At 31.4% G+C, this 22,976-nt stretch overlaps 3 protein-coding genes across 3 annotated transcripts; 2 read left to right on the top strand and 1 right to left on the bottom strand.

Annotated features, from left to right (window-relative positions):
* Positions 1–882: 882 nt before the first annotated feature.
* Positions 883–3,221, top strand: LOC144554334 (ubiquinol-cytochrome C reductase UQCRX/QCR9-like family protein). Its single transcript, XM_078302660.1, has 3 exons — positions 883–1,088; positions 1,338–1,385; positions 2,987–3,221. Exons 1-3 carry the CDS (start codon positions 996–998, stop codon positions 3,032–3,034), a joined length of 189 nt encoding a protein of 62 aa, XP_078158786.1. The 5' UTR covers positions 883–995; the 3' UTR covers positions 3,035–3,221.
* Positions 3,222–4,186: 965 nt separating this feature from the next.
* LOC144554764 (Iron-sulfur cluster biosynthesis family protein) lies at positions 4,187–6,900 on the bottom strand. The gene is made up of 4 exons (XM_078303093.1): positions 6,557–6,900; positions 5,316–5,446; positions 4,914–5,022; positions 4,187–4,440 (listed from the first exon to the last, which is right to left on the bottom strand). The coding sequence occupies exons 1-4, from the start codon at positions 6,701–6,703 to the stop codon at positions 4,378–4,380; spliced, it is 450 nt and encodes a 149-aa protein (XP_078159219.1). The 5' UTR covers positions 6,704–6,900; the 3' UTR covers positions 4,187–4,377.
* A 3,359-nt stretch (positions 6,901–10,259) lies between these two features.
* LOC144554250 (alpha-dioxygenase PIOX-like) lies at positions 10,260–18,560 on the top strand. The gene is made up of 10 exons (XM_078302569.1): positions 10,260–10,439; positions 13,872–14,132; positions 14,339–14,488; positions 15,051–15,184; positions 15,618–15,831; positions 16,058–16,203; positions 16,466–16,693; positions 16,955–17,157; positions 17,786–18,029; positions 18,271–18,560. Exons 1-10 carry the CDS (start codon positions 10,350–10,352, stop codon positions 18,452–18,454), a joined length of 1,854 nt encoding a protein of 617 aa, XP_078158695.1. The 5' UTR covers positions 10,260–10,349; the 3' UTR covers positions 18,455–18,560.
* Positions 18,561–22,976: the final 4,416 nt, after the last annotated feature.

Below are 22,976 nucleotides of genomic sequence, written 5' to 3'. Positions count from 1 at the left end.
GTTGTATATAGATATGTAACTAAGTAGAATGATTTTGAAGGATGTAATTTGATTCATTGTTGAATACGTGTCGTTTTGGGGGAGCGAAGGGGGTCCGATGAGCATCAGGTCAAATTCAGTCTGATATCCGGTATGAATCATTCAATCATCATTTGGAATTGTGTTAGGTTTAACAGTTTATAATTTCAATTGTACGCACGATGATGCGGATCAAACTGACTAAACAGGACATCGAATCTCCTTCGCTCCCTTGTTTTGATCATCGTCGAGAATGATCAAGATTGAGATTTGTGCGCTCGGTTTAACAGTTCGGCCTAAATCAGACATCGGATCTCCTTAGTTCTCTTGTTTTGGTCATCAATGTTAGTAATTCGATTTTGTTAATTTAGTGCCATTTTCTTGCTGTGAGCAGAAGTTCTTGTAAATATCCTCATGATGAAAATGACATGACACCAAATTCCTTTTATACTTTTGAAGAAAAGTATATTTATTAGTTTCGAAAATATACTCGCATAAAAAAAATCAGATCCATTCCTCTGTTTTTTCTTCTTATTTGTATTGAGAAATCGTATTTAAATTCTCTGTCTGTGATTTTTTTGAGAAGAAAAAAAAATTGAAAATGTTTTGACATCCCACCGATAAGCTTAGCCCAATCAAAAATAAAAGTAGGCATTAACGGGCCAGGAAAGCCCAATGTCACGAGATATACAATCACATGGACGTGGTCTTTCTATACACCTTGAACTTTCAATGGGGCCTACCGAGTCAGTGGCTCAGTGCATATCTTCCAATGTTCCAATCCCTCGCTCATAAAATTGAAAGGTCAAAGTTTTCTCTATATTTTCGCATGAACGTGTTCTTTCGATACACCGTGGCCCTTCAAGTGGGACCCACCTTCGTATTTCTCCTCCTTTTAGGGCTTTCTCCTTTCTTTCAATCCCTCGCTCAAAAATTGAAGAGAAAGGAAGAGGTCGATTTCAGAGAAAGGGAGAGAGATGGGGCTACTGGATGCGCTATATCGCGTCGTGATGCGACGCAACTCAGTCTACGTCACCTTCGTCATCGCTGGTGCCTTCGCTGGCGAGCGGGTACGCGTCTTTTCTCTCGGTCTCTTTTTTTAGGGTTTCATCTTTGATCCGCCGTGTAAAAATAGTATTTTGGTAGATCGGATGCACTACAAGATGGTGTTTCATCTGATTGTTTTGTCGGATTGATTGATTTGTTAATTGATTTGTTGTTTGAGATCGTGTCTGATTTCTTTGAGCTGCTATTTAGACCTTTCTTGTATCTATTTTTTTTCTTTGTTATTTAGTTCATTTTTGCTGCCATGATTGTAGGTGGTTGATTATGGAGTACACAAGCTCTGGGAGGCCAATAATGTGGGGGTAATTTTTTTTATCTATACTGCTTATTTACCATATCTTATGTTTTTTAATTAATTAGTTGTTGAATTTATGGGCTAATTTATGTTTTCTATATACTGTTTCAAAACAGTCAGTTAATTTGGGTATTTTTTTATTAAGCACTCAGCAAGTTAAAGATAGAGAAGTTAGGAATAGGTTTGTAGTATGTCATATGTTTATCTACAGTTGAGAAGGGGACAGCATTACTGTAAAATTAATTAAAATTGACAAAATATATGTTATTAGGCAAGATTGTTATGTCATTTTCTATAAGGATAAATTGAGAGAAATATAATGAAACTATTCTTCTTTAATAAAGAGAAATTGATACTTTAGAGTGAGTGTTCATATAGTATCTTGATTGATCTTCATGTATTTAGCCATGCATATGATGTTTCTTTTATACAAAGTAAAAATACTCCATTTGTTAAAAAATAAGCATCTGCTGTGTAGATGGTAGGTGAGAAGTGCTCCTTTGCTGAATTTCTTTTCTACCTTTTAGTTAGCATAATTAGCACTCACATTGGTTTGCAAATTGGTAGGTAAATGTGTATAGAAAACATCATGATAAAGATGGATCTGTTAATATCCCATTATGGTGCTAAACAAACAGTTAGCATGCTGTTACTATATTCTAATGTGTTTGTAATTTTGAGCATTCTTACTTGACTTTGATAATACATCTCACCTATATACTGTTGAATATTTAGTTATATAGAACCGGTTTGGCTGTCCTAAGTTCTTAGTAGTATATTTTTCCGAAAAAAAGGGGAAAATGATAACAAAAAAATATATAATTTTGAGTTTTCTAGGCAAATGACACTGCTTTCATTGGAATAGTACACTTAATTTGATGAGTATAACTAGGGTGTTCTTAAGTTCACCAACCCTCTTAGTGATCTTAACTTGAAACCTATCAGATTGGCATCAAACAAATAATCCAAACCGTTAAAACCAATCTACATTACATTGGATACGTCTATATGTAATGTAAAATTATGAATTTTCGAGTTAATTTTGTATAAAGTCAAGTGGTAAAAAAAGGTATATAAATTAATTTTTATATATTTATTTTTCATCCTTTTCTTACTGCTTGACTTTATGCTAATTTAATTTGAAATTTTATAAATTTTGGATATAAACACATCATTTGTAAAGGGTTTCAACGGTGTGAATTTGTCATTTGAAGCCGATTCGATATATTTTGGAGTTGAAGCTTGCCAAATCTTTGGTGAGGTTAAGAACCCCATGGTTCTACTCTAATTTGATTTATAGACCAATAAGAAATTGGTTTGTTTGTCTCAGAAGAAAATCCCAAGTTTAAAGAGGTGAGATATATGTTTAACCTTTTAAAATATATTTTACATTCTCTATATATCTGCAACAACAACTACTTCCACCAAGCCTTTATTCCCAAACAATTGGGGTAGGCTAGAAATGAAGCCGAACTGGAGTCCCAAATTCAAGATAGATAGTACCAAAAATAATTGGATTTATATCTGCAACCTTTTTAAATCAATTTTATATTGTCTTTCATTTTAATTTTGTTTTTCTGTAAAATGTTTTTTCTCTCTAAATTGCAGAAACGGTACGAGGATATTTCAGTGCTGGGTCAGAGGCCATCAGAGTGATTTGCTTTGAACATTTGATAACGATTATTTTGGAAGATTGAGATTGCAAATCCTCCACTTTTCTGGGGTTTATTTCTTTTGTTACATAATAAGCACTAGGCTTGGTAGAGCAATGAATTGTACTCTACAATTTTGGTATCTTCTTTTTTCTTTTTAAACCAGTGAAAACTCACTTCCCTGTTTCAAATTGTTGTTACTCTTAAAATTTCTTCTTCAATTTAGTGACAAAAAAAATGTTGTCCTCGGTTTGGTGCTCCTAAAGTTTGATGCTTGCTTCTGTTTTCTGTGTAGTGCTGGTGTCAGAGTTTGATGCTTGCACTTACCATTTCCAACTAGGATGTCATAATTCACAAAAAAATTGTGGTCAATAATATTTTTTTTCTTTATATGTACAGGTAATATAATAGTTGAATATTTTGTTAACTTTCATATCATGTCTAGAGAATTAATTAATCACGCAACAAATTACAAGAGTGAAATTGATTGTAGCGAGTATATTATTCTATTAGCTCTTCAGCATGTGAGAAGCTCAGAAAGAAGCCATAAATCCCTCAAAGCAACGTATTGTACCGAAATAATGTTAATAATGTAAACAGAATTGGTGTTACTGCTGTAAACCCTAACACCAGAAAAACAAATATTATACGATTCTGGCACTGTCCTAAAGTAGAGAAATGCACTTACTGGAGCTAAAGTTTTGTTATCTCAATTTCCACCGACCGAGTTACGAGGATGGAAAAGTCATAGTTTAGTTACAATAAATTATGTGTGAAATTAAGTCAATATCTATCAAATAAACCTATGTTATCAAACGTACACGATCTGGCGATAACAATTGTCAAAATGACAGTTTCTGAAGAAGCAATGCAAGCACAGATAAATGTATACATGTCAAAATTAAATAACTTCATGCTAGTTCTTCATGAAAGAAGTAGATCATTTTAAAATTGAGAACTACAAGAATTATTGGTAAAATATTTTATATTTTTCTTCAACTAGTAGTTAAGAGTTTGATAGAGCACAGGGATTAGTGATACCAGTAACTGAGATTTGCACCGGTACCAGCATTTATACTTGAAGCACTCCTTGCATCAATAACTTCTACAGTAAGAAAAGTTGTTCAAATAATAAATTCTTGCAGTACACATAAAGTTCTTATTCAGCATCTCATAATGAAAATTAAAATTATCCTCACCTAAAAATACATACTACAAAACAATACCCGGCATATTATTATATTCTCAGGCCAATATTTCAACACAGTATCCAAAAATATACATGTCATAACAAAAATAAGGTCAAAATAATTACTAGGACAATACAAACGAATGTCCAAGTATATACTACTTGACCATGAATGAGCTTTTGCAACTACAACCTCCAACTGCACTAGGATTCTCTACCACCTGTTGAAATAGTTCCGCCAAAAGTTTAATTTAATAATGTGTTCAAATTAATATATAAATGTAATATAAATGAGTTTTAACACAACTACAACCTAATCAAAGGTATGTTAACTTTAGAAATAGCACATTTTGGTAAATCAAACAAGCAAAATATCATTTGTCCCCATAAAACCTCAAAAATAGAACGTAAACACCCGACACTTATCTAAAATTTCATCAAATGAATCCAAAGTATTTCTTATGCAAAGAGACACACAAACTATGTAGGAAATGGCACAAACTGGGGCAAAAAATTAGGACGAGGCATAATTTTCAAATATTTTTTTACTACAAGCATATGATTGAATTTTTCTTCAAGAAATCATAGCATGAGAACCATTTTTTTAAACCTTTTGTTGTTCTGATAGTTTGATGTTTTGAAAGACAACATAAAATTAACACAGAAATAAATGAGCAGGGGTAGAATTGGAAACCAGAAATGCAGAACGAATAAGCTCCTCTGCATAGTCGACAGTTGCGCCTTTCACAAAGTCATAGGATACACTATCTATCACCAACTTCACTCCATCTTTCTCAAATACCCTGCAAAACAATTATTACAGGAAAATAATTTAGTACTGTACCAGTATAGCAGCTAACAATAATAAAAGTACTTAGAAATATGTCTAAACCCAAAATGAATCCACAGACACAGTGAATTGGTAATTTTCTGATAGACGCATCATACCGATTTTACCATTGACATTCGACATATGTTAGTTTTTAAAAGTTTCTGAAAAGCATGAATATGGATTGTAAGTTATGGAAATAATGAACAATAAATATAGTTTAACTAGTATATGCAATGAAATAAAAATTTGAAAAATTGTCCATACTTGTCATCTGTATTTTTGTTGTTGTCAAGAGCAAAAGAATATTGAAATCCAGAACAACCCCCCGCTTCGACACTTAGCCTAAGCATCTTTCCTTCTGACGATGCCTGTTTTGCACTCAACTCCTTCAATCTCTGCAAATTTCACACAAAAAAAAACAAACTTTTTATTTTTTCAGTTTCCAGAGTATTTTTTTTTCTATAACGAAAACGAAAAGGAACTTTATTTGGTGAAATTTTGAGCCCATTTTCCATTCTACACATCAATTTGAATCATTTTTCTTGAGCCGTATGAGGTGAAAATTTCATATACGTTTCTAGGAAGGCTTTCTTTTTTATCTATATCGATCCCAGTGAGCCATCTATCGAGTCATTGAAATTGATGCTCGTCCCGAAGAGAAGGAAGAGATATTGGAAAAGAATTTTTTCTATTATCCAATAAATAAACTTATTTAAATTTTTCTGCTATTCTTTTTTTTCTTTAAAAAAATGCTCAACCTACAGAGACTGTTCACATTCAATACTCAAGTCAGTTTTTATCATGAAGCACAAAAATCACCCCAATAATACCATATTGTTCAGTGTCCACCATAAAGGGAATTTAGAGGGGCAATCAGGCAAATAGAACCAAGTTTGGGTTATTATGGATTTGGTCGTTATCTAGTCTCAGGTGACTTGGCTGAATTGAATTGTTTAAGGTTCCGGTCATTTGGGTTTGGTTATCTTGGTTATTGGGTTATTATGGGTTCATGCTGCCCCGGTATTGTGTCATTCGTGTTTCGGGTATGGGGTCAATCAGGTTTAAGACTCGGATTGTTTCCTATTATTACCCTGATGATACAATTAATTTTGTAGCTGTTGATTATTTTACATATCAATACATATCATAAGTCAAACTGACAGTATAAAGGTGTTGTGTCGGGCGAGCTAGATTGCGATTTTAGGTATAACCAGGTATGGGTCAGCTCGGATTTCAAGTCAGTTCGGGTCTGGATCAATTCGGACTACCTAATCACCAGATATGTCACTATAAGTTTTGTCAATTCTAAATCGACAAATTCTGGTAACAAGATATCAACTTTGGAAATTTACCGCTACTAAATGAACAATTCGTCTAGGAAGATCAACAAACTGAGAATAACTACTTGTTGCAGTTCGCTACAGTTGATTCAATTAAGAGAATCAATTGATCAGTCAATGATAAATGAGAGAGGAAGAGAGAGAGAGAGAGAGAGGCGTACATACACGGATGCAGTTATCGGTCATGTGAACAGGCTCTGTAGACTCAGGCAACGATGAGGTTTGCGCCACGACGGAGCTCAGGAGCCGTTGATTCCTCTGTATTCTTCCAGTAATGAATGGCGCCATGCGCCATAGTATCGACCTCGACATGCTTGTAATTCGGAGAAGCTGAGACAGGGCGCGATGGAGAGATGGCGCGAGAGAGAGGATCTGTCAGATGGCACGGGCGCGCTATGAGAGAAACACCGGTGAGGAGAGAGCCGGCGGAGGGTTTGCGCGCGAGAGGAGAGGGGGCGACGCGGCGAGAGCGCTAAAGGGGAAAGAGCAAATGGGTTATGGGTTTGTGCTGTTATGGGGTCCGATTGGAATAAATCAAATTCGATTAGAAAGCCCCGTCAATGGATTGATTTCACCTAAAGTAACTCAAAATTTGATTTTAGATCTAGACCGTCGGATCTGCATTGGCACGAATATTAAAGTCTCATGGTGAGATTTTGTCTTCTTTCAAAACAAATAGCAGCATTTATATTTAATTTCGTAATCTTTGCAAATAAAACCTTTTTTTTTGTTAGTGCAGCAAACTTCGGGTACAAAAAAACCGCAAAGATCGAGCATCTAGTCCTCTTTGGAAAAATAAAATAAAATAAAATTCAATCACACTCAATATTTTTCTTCCCATCAAAGCACTGAGATGAGATGAGATGACAAATTGCAAGAAATATATATTCCATCAGATTCCCATCAAATTCCATGTCACACATATTTTATCCGAACGACCTTTTGCTAATTTTATCCCTATTAGTTCAAAATCCCAACATTTCCCAACGAATTTTACAATACTTGTTGTATTTTACTTTAAACTATACAAAAAAATTATATACAAACACAAATTTAAAGCATCACCAAGTACTGAAAAAATTTCTCCTTAATTAAGCAGTAGTGCAACATGTATATATGTAGCAAAAATATTGTTTGCTTTGTTTGCAAAGCACAACGCAAGTCCAAAACACCCGACAAGTGTTGGTATAGCACGTTTTACGGTTTGGTTAAATTTGATATATTAAGTTTGTTTATTTATTAGGTTGGGTTGTGGAATAATTATAAATAAATCAAGTTTAATTAATGCTAAGTTTAAATTAGTTAAATTTATCTGTTCGGTTTTGTTAGCTCTGCATTTCAATAATACTTAATTATTTAATAGGTTATGTATATCTGGTGCGTTATAGGTGTTTTAATATTTTAATTATTCATTATGTTAACTGTATTGGGTGTTTTAATGTCTTAATATTTTATTTATTAATTTAAACTATAATATTTTGGTATAATATTTTAAATAATTTTAATGTTTTAATTGCGTTAGATGATTTTAATATGTTTTTGGCACATAATAAATGTTCAATCTAAGAATTAGTCTTTGTCTATTGACAAAAGCACATGGTCTCCATGTGAAAAGTTATGGGTTCGAAATCCGAATTGGAGAAATCATTTGTGGTAATAACAATGGTTTAGTATTTGAATGCTTGATCTTCATCTTTCTTTAAAAATAATAATATTAAGTGTCCAATCTAAATCCAAAAGTATATGAATATCGAGTAGAACTAGGGTATTTCTAAGTTTACCAAAATTCTTTGTAAACTCAACTCTAAAATCTATCGAATCGGCTTCAAAGAATTAATTCAAATCGTTGAAATCTTTCTATCTTATGAGTATGCATCTACATGTGAAAATTTTAAAATTTCAAATTAATTTAATATAAAGTCAAGTGTCAAAATTAGAAGGTTTATAAATTAATTTTAATGCATTTATTTTTTTGATGTCTTTTGAAGAATTCGTATCCTCTGCATTAACTCAAAAGATTCCCTTTTGAGTTAATGCAGATGATACACATTCTCTTTTGACCACTTGATTCTATACAAAATTAATTTAAAATTTTAAAATGTTTATATGTAGACGAATAACTCACAAGGTAGAAAGATTTTAACAGTTTGAATTTGTCCTTTGAAGCTAATTCGATAGATTTTAAAATTGAATTCACAAAAGTTAGTAAACTTAGAACACCCTAGTTCTACTCATGAATATATCATATACATATAATCATCTTTCTATCTTTCACTTGCGTCGTTAACTAACTTTATTATTTGTACATTTTAGTTGAACTTTTATTTAACTTGTTTGTCAATTTCATTTTTATATTTGACCGTTTTTAATCATACAACCTTAAATTATTTTAGGCCGAACCTCCGTCAAAACAGAGATGCATGGTCATGCAAAGCCCTTTTAAACTAAATCTCTCCATATTTTTCCTATTTTATTTTTCTGAATAGAGCCCAAAGAAGCCAAGAGGAGATCAAGCCGAAATTTTTATTAATAGGAAATTAATTAAATAAATATCTAAAATGAAGAACAAATTTGAGTTTTTTTGAGATGCAGGAAAAATGTAGCCATATTAGCGATACTAATCACCGCATTTTTTTAGTTAATTAATAAGTGCGGTAATTAGTATCGCTAATTTTGGCCGTGATAGTTTATAAAGTCCAGAGGATGTTATAAACTATCATGTTTTCTTTATATCTCGAAAAAACTCAGATTCGTTCTCTATTATGGATATTTATTTAATTAATTTCCTATTAATAAAAATTTCGGGAGATCTACCAGTTTAGGTGAAACGCTAGGTTTAGATCCCATGAGGAAAAAGGGAGAAAACAAAAAGAGAGGTATCAAGCCAAAGACATAAAGGTTATAATAAATCCAAATCCAGAAATATTACACAATTGATTGGTGATTAGAAGCAAATGTAGAGAGGAGAGAGATTTTATTTGCATTGTACATTATATCACCCAAAAATCTTGGAGTATTGATATTAAATTCTGATTTCTTTGTTACTAGATTTTTTGGTAAGGTTGTAATCGCGTGTTAAAACCGATTTTTTTTTAATTACTAAAGTAAATTAAAAATGATGTCGACGGAACTTGAACTAAGAGTTGAGTATGCTCCACAGCTGTGTGATTTCAGCACTTTTCTCTGGTTCCGAAAACGATTGAGATGGAAATTATATTGTGATATTATTCAATTAAGAAAAGTAGTAAGGGGACATCACTTTCTATGTCTTTCATTTACATAAACTTACAAAATTGAGTGGATTAGAGCAATTGTTTAAACTTACAAATTTGAAGATCATATTGAGTGGATCAAATCGATTGTTTAGACTTAAATAGAAATAAATATGTGAGGTATAAAAACAGTGGGACTTTTTAACACTACTTATTTTAGAAATTGCATGTGAGATATATTCCTAACACGTGCAACTCGATCTACATTAATCATGCAATTAATCCTAAGGAAAAAAAAAAAAAAGCAACCAATCGTGGAACTTTCTTCATCACGGAAAAGAAAAGCAGCCAACTCATTTCTAACCAGTAAAAGCAAGAATTTTTTTTTTTTTTTTTTTGAGTAAATACTGGAGTTCAAGTCACCCAACTATTTAATACCCTTATTATTATAACAAATGATTTCTCTCATCCGGATTTCGAACCCATGACCTCTCACACTAGACCAAAAACTAGTTCTCAAAAAAAAAAAAAAAAAAAAGAGCAAGAAAAATGTGAAGTTTCGCAATCAAGGAAAAAGTTAAAATAACAGGGGATGGGATACAATTAATATATCCTGATTTCTTCCCTTATAAATATAACAGCACCCACCTCTTTACGATTATTTCCAAAGAGTACAATAATTATTTGCCCCTATCGTCTATTTTTATAACTTTATATCATACAAACAATATTTCTATTTTGCAGCCATGGGTTTGTATCTTGTCAAGCCCTTTATACATCCAGACTTCTATGATCTTTTCAGAAGGATGTCTTTTGGTGACAAGCTTGGCTTCATTGTACGTTCTTTAATTAATTTGTTGATATTAATCAACTTCTTATTTTATCTAATAACCTTTACATATTGCTTTACATATTTCTTTAGCAAATGTAAATGGAGCAAAGCAACATTTATATGGTAGTGTTTGTGATGATATGGCGCCTGATCTTGTTATGGGATAATAATGAGAGATAGAGGGGATGCATGCATAGAAATTTTGGGATAGGTCACATATTAACTACAAATTTATTTATATAATTTTAGCACAGACAATATAGTTTTTTTTTTTCAAAACTACAAAAATAACAAATGCCTTAGCCCTTGTAACAAATTCCAAAACTACATATTAACAACAAATTTATTTATATATTTTTAGCATAGACATAAGACATTAATAAAAAAAAATTTGTGATTACATATATATGACTTAATTGGCCCTTGTAGCAATTACAGTGGAGATACGGCTCAATTACAAGAAGTTAAGAGAATTAAAAGCTTAAAAGTTTAAATTTTTTTGCCTTCTGAGTTTGTAGTTTTCTTTTGTATTTCTATCTTAGTATTTTCCTTTTATTCTAATTTTCTTTTTAATTTTATTTATACTCAAATGTTTTGAGCATAATTGTGTGTGTGTATGTGTTTTTTTAATTTTGGCTACAACTCCCTTGTAACTGCAAAATGATTAATGAAAAAGGGCTAGAACCTATTTTCTTTGTTAAAAATTAATAGTTTAAATTGTTTCGTTTGCATTTTTAATAACAAATCTTTTGTATGCCTTATTTTTTCATCCATTCCTTTCCATCATGCTACCTCAAATCTTTTGCACAATATTATTTCTAATTAAGGATAGAGAAATATAAAAGGAAGCAATATTGTGTTTATTATTGTTCTACCTACTTAGTTTTGATTTATATATACAATATATTTTGTTCTATTAGATAGTTCTTATATATGCAATATTTGTGTATCTATATGTATTGATATAATTGCTATACAAATTGCAAACTTAATAACGATGAAAAAATTAAAAACATTTTAATATATATATAAAGTTTCAAATTAAACTTGTACAAAAATATTAAATGAAATTTTAGATCTAGGAAGACCAAATTTCGTTTATTATCTTTCTAGAGGTTTCATGTAATATTTCCATATCTGAAATTAAAAAAAAAATCGAAAATTGAAGCATTAGTTTGACATTTTTGTTCAAAAGGACCATATTAGTAAAATATGAGATGTGACCACAAGAAAATTATCTAAAAGTTTACAAGGCAAAATAATCTTCACAGTTTTCTAAAAGAAAAGAGAAATAAAAATTATCATTTGGAAAAGAAAAAAAGGAAAACTAATTATATCTCATCATCTTTTACTATAGCCATTAGGTATATATTTTCGCATTCATTTTTAACCAAAATAAAATAAAATTAAGAATATACTCATATATCCATTTATGCAAAAAAAAATATATATTAACTACTAAGTCAATAAGAACATAAACTATTTTCTAATAACTAGTATTGTGCCCATGCATGTGTCGCAACAGGGACATATTATAAAACAATAAAAAAAATCTCATACAAAATCACATATTTTCATTAAAAAAAAATTTATAAGAAGAATAATTATTTAACAATATCCATGAATGATATTAAAATAGATTGATTCCAAATCCAAATTATAAATAAAAAGTCAATTAGTATAATAAATTCCAATGAAAAATAACGTTGATTTAATGCAAATTAAAGATATCATAGTAGTAGCTGTATTATACACCTTATATCGATCAAAGAGAAAGAAAATATTCAATTGCTACAATTAAAAATATATAAAATGTTAAATTAATATTGTTCATACCTTATTCTTCACTCAAGACCTCACGTTAAACTATATTTTTAGTATGCATTCTTGGGGCATCATGTTTTTTTTTTTCAGCTAATATAATAGTAACTATCAAAAATACTCATTTGAATATCAAGCTTATATTTTAGTTATAAAAAGTTAAGACAAAATGCATAAATTTAGATAGGCGCTAGTATTTTTGTAAAAAGAAAAAATAGGTCGTTGTCACGACTCCACCACCGGATCAGGAATCGCGACAAGAGAGACCCCCTCACACAATCATATCATTTCACAAATTATATTCGAACTTCAGACCCGCTATCCCGTTAAATATACCTCATAATGCAACACCCAATTCAATCATCAAATCAACCAAATAAATCGAAAACACAGATTATAGAGAAGTTCGGTTACCTGATATTGATCAATCTAGATAATCCAAATCAAACTGCAATGACTATTTAGAATCAACGCAACGTAGTCAGAATTCCAGTCGAACAGACACTCGAATAATTTTTTTTTTTATCAAAATATATCGATTTCTCTTTCTTTCTTTTTCTCTGTTTTCTTTTTACGATTTTCTTTTGATTTTATGTTAACAAGAGGAGAAATTAAATCAATATAAACAATTTAGTAAATGGAGGTGGCGTTAAAATGGGGGTTATTCATGCATGGGCCCACTTGGTAAAAAAAATGCCACGTTAGTTCTCTCTTTTTCTTTTTCTTTTTCTTTTTCTTTTTTTAAAAAAAGTTTACATTTTACTCTTTCTAATATTATACATATAAGTTCAAAATAAATTTAAATAAATTTATTGAAATTATCGGATGTTACAGTCGTGCACCCCTCTCTTTTGAATGCTTCAAAACATGTTACAACCTACCAATATTAATTATAACCGTGTTTTAGGCTGATAAGAGTCAACTTATTTAAATAATTAATTAAATAAATAGTAATGACAACATATGTGGTGTATTATATATATTAATTTGCAATGACAGATTTTACATAGAATATAATCATATTTACTTAAATGATAAGTAAAAGACAAATAGCATTCCTTAAATGATATAAAAATAGAAAGAAATGAAGACATGATCAGTCAATTATCAATCAATCAAAAAATTTCTTAAATGGTATTTAAAAAATGAAAAGAAATTAGGACCAATCTGATAACTGACATTCAAAATTTTGAAGAGGAGGGCAACTGTTTAAAAAAAATTAATTAAAAGAAGGAAAAAATATAAAATTTCTTTTAGTTATACACATTTGTAGTTTGAAGAGGAGGGCAACTGTTTCAAAAAAATTAAAAGAAGGATAAAATATGAAATTTCTTCTAATTAATATAAAGGAACACATATTTTTAGTTTCAATTTTGAACATTTTATTGTCGAATGAGCTTCATGAGTATATTGTTTCCATATTGTGTGGTTTCTAATTATGTACGCATGCATGACCTTTGACAGGCTAACATACGTAGCCCTGATCATGTACTGGTTTACTATGCTAAATTAGGTTATTCATTGAAAATTAATTATAAGTTTTTTCTGATAGTTTGAAATATTTTTTTATATATACTTATTTTAATTGTTATATATTCCTCTTAATTCCATGCAGCTGGTTCATGCATTAGATAAGGGAAACCTGTGGCACAAGATGCCGGTGTTAATCGGTTTACTTTACTTGCGCACCCGCCGAACCTTACTTGAAAAATACAATCTGTTAGGTGTTGGCAGTTCTCACGGTACACAGTTTAACCCCGAAAATTTCCCGTACCGCACCGGAGATGGAAAGTACAACGACCCAGATAATGCTGAGGCTGGTAGCCAAGACACCTTTTTTGGGAGAAATACGAATCCGGTTGATGAAAAGAATGAGGTACTAATCTGAAATAAATTGACACATGATCTGTTAAACATTCTAACGGTACTAATGTTCACTGATAGAAACCAGATCAACTTGAAATAATAGTCAATTAAAGCAGCAAATCACTGACCATCTGCACAATTGTCAGATCATGACTCATGTACAATTGTTCTCTTCCTTTTTTCTTTTTTTTTTCTTTTTTTTTCTGTTTGGTGAAGTTGATGAGCCCAGATCCAGTGGTGGTGGCGACAAAGCTGTTGGCTAGAAGAGAATACAAGGACACAGGAAAACAGTTTAATATACTAGCAGCTGCATGGATACAGTTCATGGTGCATGACTGGATCGATCACCTCGAGGATACAAAACAGGTACGTGATTTCAAGCTCTTAACCATACAAATGATCAGTACATGATCTCAAATATTCAGTATATATATCAAGCAGCAGTGGCACTACTGGTATCTATACTATTCTATTTCGTTCTTGGTTACACCTAGTACAGATGACCTCTTATAAACAATTTGTAGCTGAATAGATGTAATATAATATGATTTTTCATGCAATTTCAACTTACACACAATCTGTTACAAAAATATTTACACCTACTATGAAAAAGAAATAATTTTTTTTTTTTTGACATAGATAAAAGTACTCTTTGAAAGAATATTAACCTTTTCTAGGTACAGATAATAATTTTTCATTTGTTGTTGACTTGCTAGTTGCTACTTTATTAATAAATCCAGGTCAGTTCTGAAAATATTCACATTCTTCAAGTATAGAGTTTGTTATCAACTAGTTATAACAGTGTAATGAAGTCATAAATTGATATCTATGTCATTAATTTTTTTGCTGAAAATTTGAAAACATATATTGTCATCAATCTTTAAACAGGTGCTTCTCTTATTTATTTTTTCCTTTTTCATAAAAATAGATTGAAATAATTGCTCCAGAAGAAGTAGCAAGTGAATGCCCACTCAAGTCATTCAAGTTCTTTGCCACAAAAGAGATACCTACAAATGCTGATGGAATAAAGACCGGTTACTACAATAACCGAACGGCATGGTGGTGAGTAATGTTGAAAATTTCCCAATTTTATAGGGTTTTATCTGAAATTGTTCTTAAGCTCAAAACAATAGACTATGAAATACTGAGGCAACTAAAATAAATCAATATATTTTTGTAATTTAATGTATAAGAAAAAAGAGTTTACTTTAATTTTATTACTCTGAATCATATTTTAATTGTTATATTATTTTCTTACTGTCTAGCTAGCATATACTATCTTTACATTAAAATAAATCTTATTCACTGTAAAATGCGGAGGACAATCCTAGTATATATATATATATATATATATATATATATATATATAAAAAAAACAAATTAAATAGTACTGAAACATGAGAACTCGTCCTTTGGTTACATGCAATAAATGTCATTTAATGCACGACTACAGAAGTTCTGATTTTCTGGAATTGTGTAAATTAAATGAAATAAGGGATGGGAGTGCAATATATGGAGCTAACGAGCAAAAAGTAGAAACGGTCAGGACTTTTGTTGATGGCAAACTAAAGATTGGAGATGATGGCCTCCTTCTGCATGGCGACAATGGCGTGCCGGTTTCTGGAGACGTCCGGAACACTTGGGCCGGGGTCTCCATTTTACAAGCACTCTTTACTCAAGAACATAATGCAGTTTGTGATGCATTAAAGGTAACAAAAGAAATAGTCTTATATATATTTCCATTACATAAAAGCCACTGCACTCTATTACATGTACTGAAAATCTGGAATCCATATGTTAGAAAAAATAAGATGAAAAATGTTGATGATTTTTCTCAGTTGGAGATACGGGTGGAACAAAGAGTTGGATTTTTATGTTATATATAGTAATAAACTGATAAAGAATGACGATATTTATATTTTTTTTTACTTGTAGAAAGAATATCCAAAGCTAACAGATGAAGAGCTATACCGTCATGCAAGATTAGTTACTTCTGCTGTCATTGCAAAAGTTCACACAATTGATTGGACAGTCGAGCTTCTCAAAACAAAAATCTTGAATGCAGCAATGCACACAAATTGGTGAGCATATATAAATATATTTATCTCATTTCAATCTTGTATTTGAAAAAAAAAAGATTTAGATTCACAGACTACCAACTGATGCTGGAAAGTTTAAGTTTAAATTTTAAACTATATTTAAACTCTGATAACAAGGCATGTATTTTAAACTAAATCAGAGCATATATAAGTTTATTTGTTTTATATTTACTGAGTTATAAGTTTATTTATCAATGATAACAATGATCAACAGTAAACTATATTCCTCCTTTCCATTGTGAAGGTACGGATTGTTGGGTAAGAGAATAAAAGATACATTCGGCCACATAGGCGGACCTGTGTTGGGTGGCCTTGTGGGATTGAAGACACCAAACAACCATGGCGTTCCTTATTCTCTAACTGAAGATTTCACCAGTGTTTATAGAATGCACTCCTTACTACTGAGCACTCTCGAACTCAGAGATCCGACCGCTGAATCTGACCAAACAATATCTCCGCCATACCTGAAAGAGTACGTACTCTCTAAAATCTTTTATTTTTTTCTTTATATTGACCTAAAATGATATAACTATAAAATTGATTAGATTTCCATTTGGCCTTCTAGTTCAAAATGTTAAAAAAGAAAAAAAAGAATAAAGAAACTCATATCCAAGACAAACCTATTCAAAGAGAGCCTCCTAGAAGATTGTTAATGCCAAGATGACTATAGTTTAATAGTTGGTACCAGATGCACAGACTTGTAATAATACAATTATCTTTCTGTCACAAATAGCATCAATATTGGAGATTTGTTGGGTCTCAAAGGGGAGCAACTGTTATCAGAAATTGGATTTGAAAAACAGACAGTATCAATGGGACATCAAGCATGTGGAGCACTCGAACTTTGGAACTACCCAAGTTTCCTTAGAAACGTCATACCACAAAATGTGGATGGTACCAGTAGAGCTGATCCAATCAACCTTGCGGCCCTAGAAGGTACAATGCTTAAACCTAATGTGGATGGTACCAATAGAGGATCCTGATACTGTACCAAGTAAATCGGTACAATAATTGCCTCCTCAACAAATAAAAAACTTTTAATGTAAAAAATATTTTATTCTGGTAGCATTTGATAATCAATTCATTTAGTGTTTACTGGAATCAAATACTAGCTAGCTCCTCCTATTAAATTGAGAAAAACAAGATATTGTGTCCTATACTCCTATGGCTATTATATATTATGTTTTTATATAGCATACTCTAAGCAATCCTAAAGTAGACAACAAAGAAATGGGTCATTCTGGTACTATTCAATGCATCTGATTACATACAATAACCAGATAATAGATGTTCTTACTGAGACATATGTGAAGTCGTAATACTATTTTCTTACTATTATTGTAGCATACTCTACGAAATTAACATGTACACACTTTATTTAAAAAAGATGGGGTATATATGTCACTGTATTATTATAAACAGCAGTGTAATAATAAAAATTGCAGATGTTATGTCAAATAAAATGGTTTGCTGTGTGTAGTAGCTTTGGAGCTCATTTCATTGACATTCCTAAAAACATTTATCATTTTCATCTCTAATACCATCTTTTGTTTTTGTATGAAAGTATATCGTGATAGGGAGAGAAGTGTATCGAGGTACAATATGTTTAGGAGGAAACTACTACTAATTCCAATAGAAAAATGGGAGGATTTGACAAGTGACAAGGAAGCAATAAAAGCCTTAAGAGAAGTTTATGGAGATGATGTAGAGAAGTTGGATCTTCTTGTAGGACTCATGGCAGAGAAAAAGATCGAGGGCTTTGCCATAAGCGAATCCGCCTTTAACATTTTCATCCTAATGGCATCAAGGTCAGATTTAGTTTTAACAAATATTTAATGTTAGAATGTAAGAATGAAATACAAGTATAAAATTGGATCCCCAAGTTTTTACATATCACATACAGCTGGATAGTATCAGATAGATCCATGTGAAAGGCCAATTTCACGTAGAAACAAATATATAAATGTGATAAGTACTAAATTGAGAATCACTGCTCATAAGTAATCTGTTTAGATATGAATACATTGATCTGAAATTTCATGGCAACAGGAGGCTAGAATCAGATCGATTTTTCACGAGTTATTTTAATGAGAAAACCTACACCAAGAAGGGGCTGCAATGGGTTAATACAACAGAAGGCCTAAGAGATGTGATCCACCGCCACTATCCTGAAATTACCGACAAGTGGATGAAATCCGCTAGTGCTTTCTCAGTATGGGACAGTGCAAACTAAAGGTCCTTTATATCTATTTGTTTGAACTATTATTAATATTTGTACATTATAAACATATATCAAGGTTGACGACCCAGTTAGTGTAGATCTACAGTATAGATCTATAGTCTATTTATTTGAAAGTTAAATGTTAATTTGTTATTGTTGCCTCAGATTTTCATAGTCTATTGTTTTGAGCTTGAGAACAATTTCAGATAAAACCATAAAATTGGGAAAGTTTTCAACATTACTTAATTGTTAATTACCAGTGTCACCACTATGCCGTGCGGTTAAGTGGACGACAACACTCTGTTGTAATTTTCCAAAACTTTATTTTTTTTAACATTGATTGTTTTAGTATTTAGTTAATTTGTTCACTTTATTATTTATGTTGGATGTTTTATTATTTATATTGTTTATTTTTCTGTTCGCATTGATGATTGATCGCTTTTATTATTGAACTTGTATTTGTCCATGTATATATGTTGCATATGATAAGAATCATGGAGGTTTATTCTCGTGTTTAAATAATTAATTAATTATACATTAAATTGATTTTTCATTTTATATAATTACTTATACATTCATAATTAGCATACAACAACGTGGCTTAGTTACTGTGTAGCTTGTATTTTTTTTTTCCTGTGTGCACATAACATTTAGTTGGTTTTCGTGTTTTGAGTTGGGAAAGCCAAGGTATGTTTGGTTGATTGTACTAATGTAGGAGTGGATTGTTTAATTTCTAAAATTTTTATAATTGTTATTTAACAATTAATTTCAAAATTGGTGGTTTGAAGATGCTCTAAGGATCCAATAGACGGCACAAGACTCACGACATTAGCGAAAGTCAAAGCGGAGCAATTAATTTTTTCTGAAGTGGAGGCAGCAGGATTGGGCCTGGGCGGATGGATTACCAATTAATTTTTTTTGGATCAGGGTTGGGCACAATCTTTTTTCAAGAGTAGGCTTGCACTGGGCCGAAATAATTTTTTTAATTCAAGGAGTAAGCATTTGTCTACCTCTGGACCTGAATAGATCCGTCCCTGCCAGTATGCACTTAGCTTAGTTGAGTATGACTATTTAGACAAGATGTTTTAGTGGATCTTAGTGTACTTCAAAGGTGGTTAAACCATCTTCATAATTTTAATTTTTTTATTATGTGGATTAAAATTTAATTGAGTTTTATATTTTCTTAAGTTTTTTTTATAGTCTAGTCCCCTCATAAAATAGTAAATGTTTACTTGTAATCTAATTGTTAAAAGTTGCTTATTGGGTGGGAGATTTTGGATTCAAATTCCACCTCTCACATTATGTATTTTTACATTTCATTTCTCAGTCACCTCTATTTAAATTTTGTAGTTCTGCCCCTGATTTATTGTATAAATTGGAGATGTTTTTTTTGTAATTTTAGCTTAGTTGAGTATGACTGTATGAATTAAGCAAGCTTTGATGCTAAGCAAGATTTAAATCTGATATGAAATCAGTGAAGCAAATTAAGGATCTTCATTTTTTTTCTTCTTTTCATCTATGCTGAGAAAAAATATATATGTCTAAACTAATTAAGTAAGAATATTAAAGCAACCATTATCTTTTGTATATTAAACTATTGAAATAATTTGACTCCCAACTTTATTCAGAAAAAATATTTCTGTGTCTGAACTAATTAAGTAAGATTAAAGCTGCAAACAACATTTTTTTATTGTTTGCTGACGTTGTTCATTCATCTTTGTTAGGAAAAAAAAAATAATTGTCAATTCAGAGCTTGGGTTCTGTAGTGGGAGAGAATTAGGAGACTGTTCTCCGAAAAACAGAAAGTGATGCATCGGCTAATCACTGATACGGCATCAAAGATAGAGAACTGGAGAGTTAAGAAAAAATTATAGTACTTTAACCAATAGAGGTTGGAACGGGTTTTTACGTAATCTCTTGTATAAGAGAGGGAGTTGTAATTACAGTAGGAAATTTTTTATAAATAATTTTTTTTTATCAATATATTTGTTGTTGGCATTCATAAAAAAAAAAATGTGGATTCACTCGGTATTCGCAGCCCACAACTATGCTATTTTAATATATTGGGCTCCAACATTGTTTTTTTTTTATTATTGTTTTTTTTTTGTCTGTGAAGATTTCAATTATTCGGTGGTTTATTAAATTTCTACGAAAAGAGCTGTTAGTTAATCAGAGATTTACGACAGATGTCGCGCGCTCCAACATCATCATACAATTTTTGTGAGTTACGGGGAGTCTATTTTCATCAGAAATAATACACGCATAAAATGTGTGAAATGCATTAATTAAGTATTAACTCACATAAAAATTTCGTGAGCGAAATATTATCATGACCATTCAACTAGTATATCTTTTAATTTTTGATAAACTATACATCAAAATATTTTGGTCATGAAAATTTATCTTAACATTTTCCTTCAATATTAAAAAGAAATATTATTTTCCAATTATACAACTAACATATATATATATATATATATATATTTAGATATTGAAGAAAATTAAAATTCACCCTACATAAATTTAAGATGAAATTTTTTAACATAAACTTTATATGTTTTAAAACTTTTTGTTGATTTATTATTTAAATATATGTATATTTATGGGATTTACATTTGGCAGAAGGAGGAGGCGCCATGATTTGTGAAAATGGCTCTTAGAGAGAGAGAAAGAGAGAGAGAAGCATATTGGTTTGTAAAAACAAAAAGAAAGAAGAGCACGTGGGTTGTTTATATAACATAGCCTAAGTCTATCTATAGAAATATATATGTTTATTAAAAATGAACCGCTTATATATGTGTCAAATATTATTTTTACTTATTTCAGCATATCGGTTGTTTATTATTAATCTTACGTTAATAGTTAATTAACCGTGTAGTTTGCATGTAATCTTAGCGTTTAATTGATTCAAATCTTATTATGTAAGTTTTTTTTGCAAAAGATAACATAATTGTTGGTTTTGGAAGATTCTTTTGGTAAATTACCGTAAAATATTGTTTGATAATGCGTCAAGTATCGTTTATTTTTAAGTATCATGATAATTATTTCCGCACCTCTATCCTCCCCCCCCCCTGATGTGAATTATGCAATGCAAGTAATAAATCCTAAATTGCACTCAATTTGGTTGCAAGTGTACAACCTTATCGAGGAGTACTTAGGGATCGTCTCCACAGGGACAAGTCGGAATTTCAAGTCTAACCTAATCAATTTAATTTAGTAAAAGAAAATAAAAGGAATTTGTTTGTTTTTAGGATGGTTTGGTTGTGATTAAAATGAATTAAACTAAAGTATTTAAAGCAAAATTAGGTTTTTAACAAGAATGAGAAATTAGGGTTTCTTAGAGTTCCTATTCACTATTGTCATGATTAATTGGTTTGTTAGTTTTTGTTCTTATGTTTATGAAGGCACAGTTGGATGTTATAGGTACAAAGTGATATCTCTATATTAGTACCATCTCTAAATTAGAATAAACGTCACCTCTCGGTACTTGGCTACCCTAACCTAAAGTCATTAAGTTCTCACTGTCCCAATTGACTTAGAAAACCATCTTTCACCTCTCGGTACTTGGCACAATTTATCTAAACAATTAGGTAAAGCCCGTATAAGACAAGCATCACCTCTCGGTACTTAACCTATCAAATACTCTATTCCTTATGTTCTGGACCTAATATTCAATTTCTCAATTGTAAATACCAAATCCTAGGGTTTCATGCAATTTCGATTAAGTCCTCACAAGCAATTAAAATAAAGAATAGATCATAATGTAAGAACAAGCATATATCAAGTAAAACCAACTAAATCATCACAATAGTTTCAAGTACAACCCTAATCTGCCCTAGAAGAGTCCTTAGCCTGTCATGGCTAAGATACAAATCAATTCAAAAGAAATAAAAGAGTTCCAAAGGAAAGAAAATAATAAAACCAAATGATCAATGATATCCTCTTCTTCCTTCTTCTCTCTTTTTGCTTTCCTTTTGCTTTTCCTTGTTTAAATCTCTAAATTCTGCCTAAAAAAAACCGTCCCCTATCTGTTCTACAGGTTGCTATATATATACAACTCAAAAACCCAGAAATAACCAATCAAAAATAACCAATTCGGACTCTGAACCGACTTAATTGCGGGCCGCAATAGACTCATTGCGGGCCGCAATAGACTCATTGCGGGCCGCAATAGACTCATTGCGGGCCGCAATACATGGTGGATTAATCTGCGAAATTCTGAAGGTCCATTGCGGGCCGCAACCATCCCATTACGGGCCGCAATGCTTATGCTGAAATCCCCTAGTGTTCTTCCTGTTCTGGCTTCTTGATTACGGGCCGCAATGGTTCTCTTCCGGGCCGCAATGGCTTGTGACAGAAGCTGTATTCTTCGTGCTAACTCGCCCGTTTTGAGTCGTTAAGCTCCATAAACTTGATTACCTGTAGAACAAACATAACTAGGGCAGTAACTTGAACTTTTGGACATTTTTAACCTAATTAAACCTGATCTAACCAAAACTTGGTTTATTTTCCATATTCAACCCTAGGTTTTGAC

Source organism: Carex rostrata, chromosome 5 (genome assembly GCF_964058835.1).
Source record: "Carex rostrata chromosome 5, lpCarRost1.2, whole genome shotgun sequence".
In the NCBI taxonomy this organism is placed as follows: domain Eukaryota; kingdom Viridiplantae; phylum Streptophyta; class Magnoliopsida; order Poales; family Cyperaceae; genus Carex; species Carex rostrata.
Note: the sequence above shows the minus strand (reverse complement) of the source record. Positions and strands in the feature narration are given on the sequence as shown.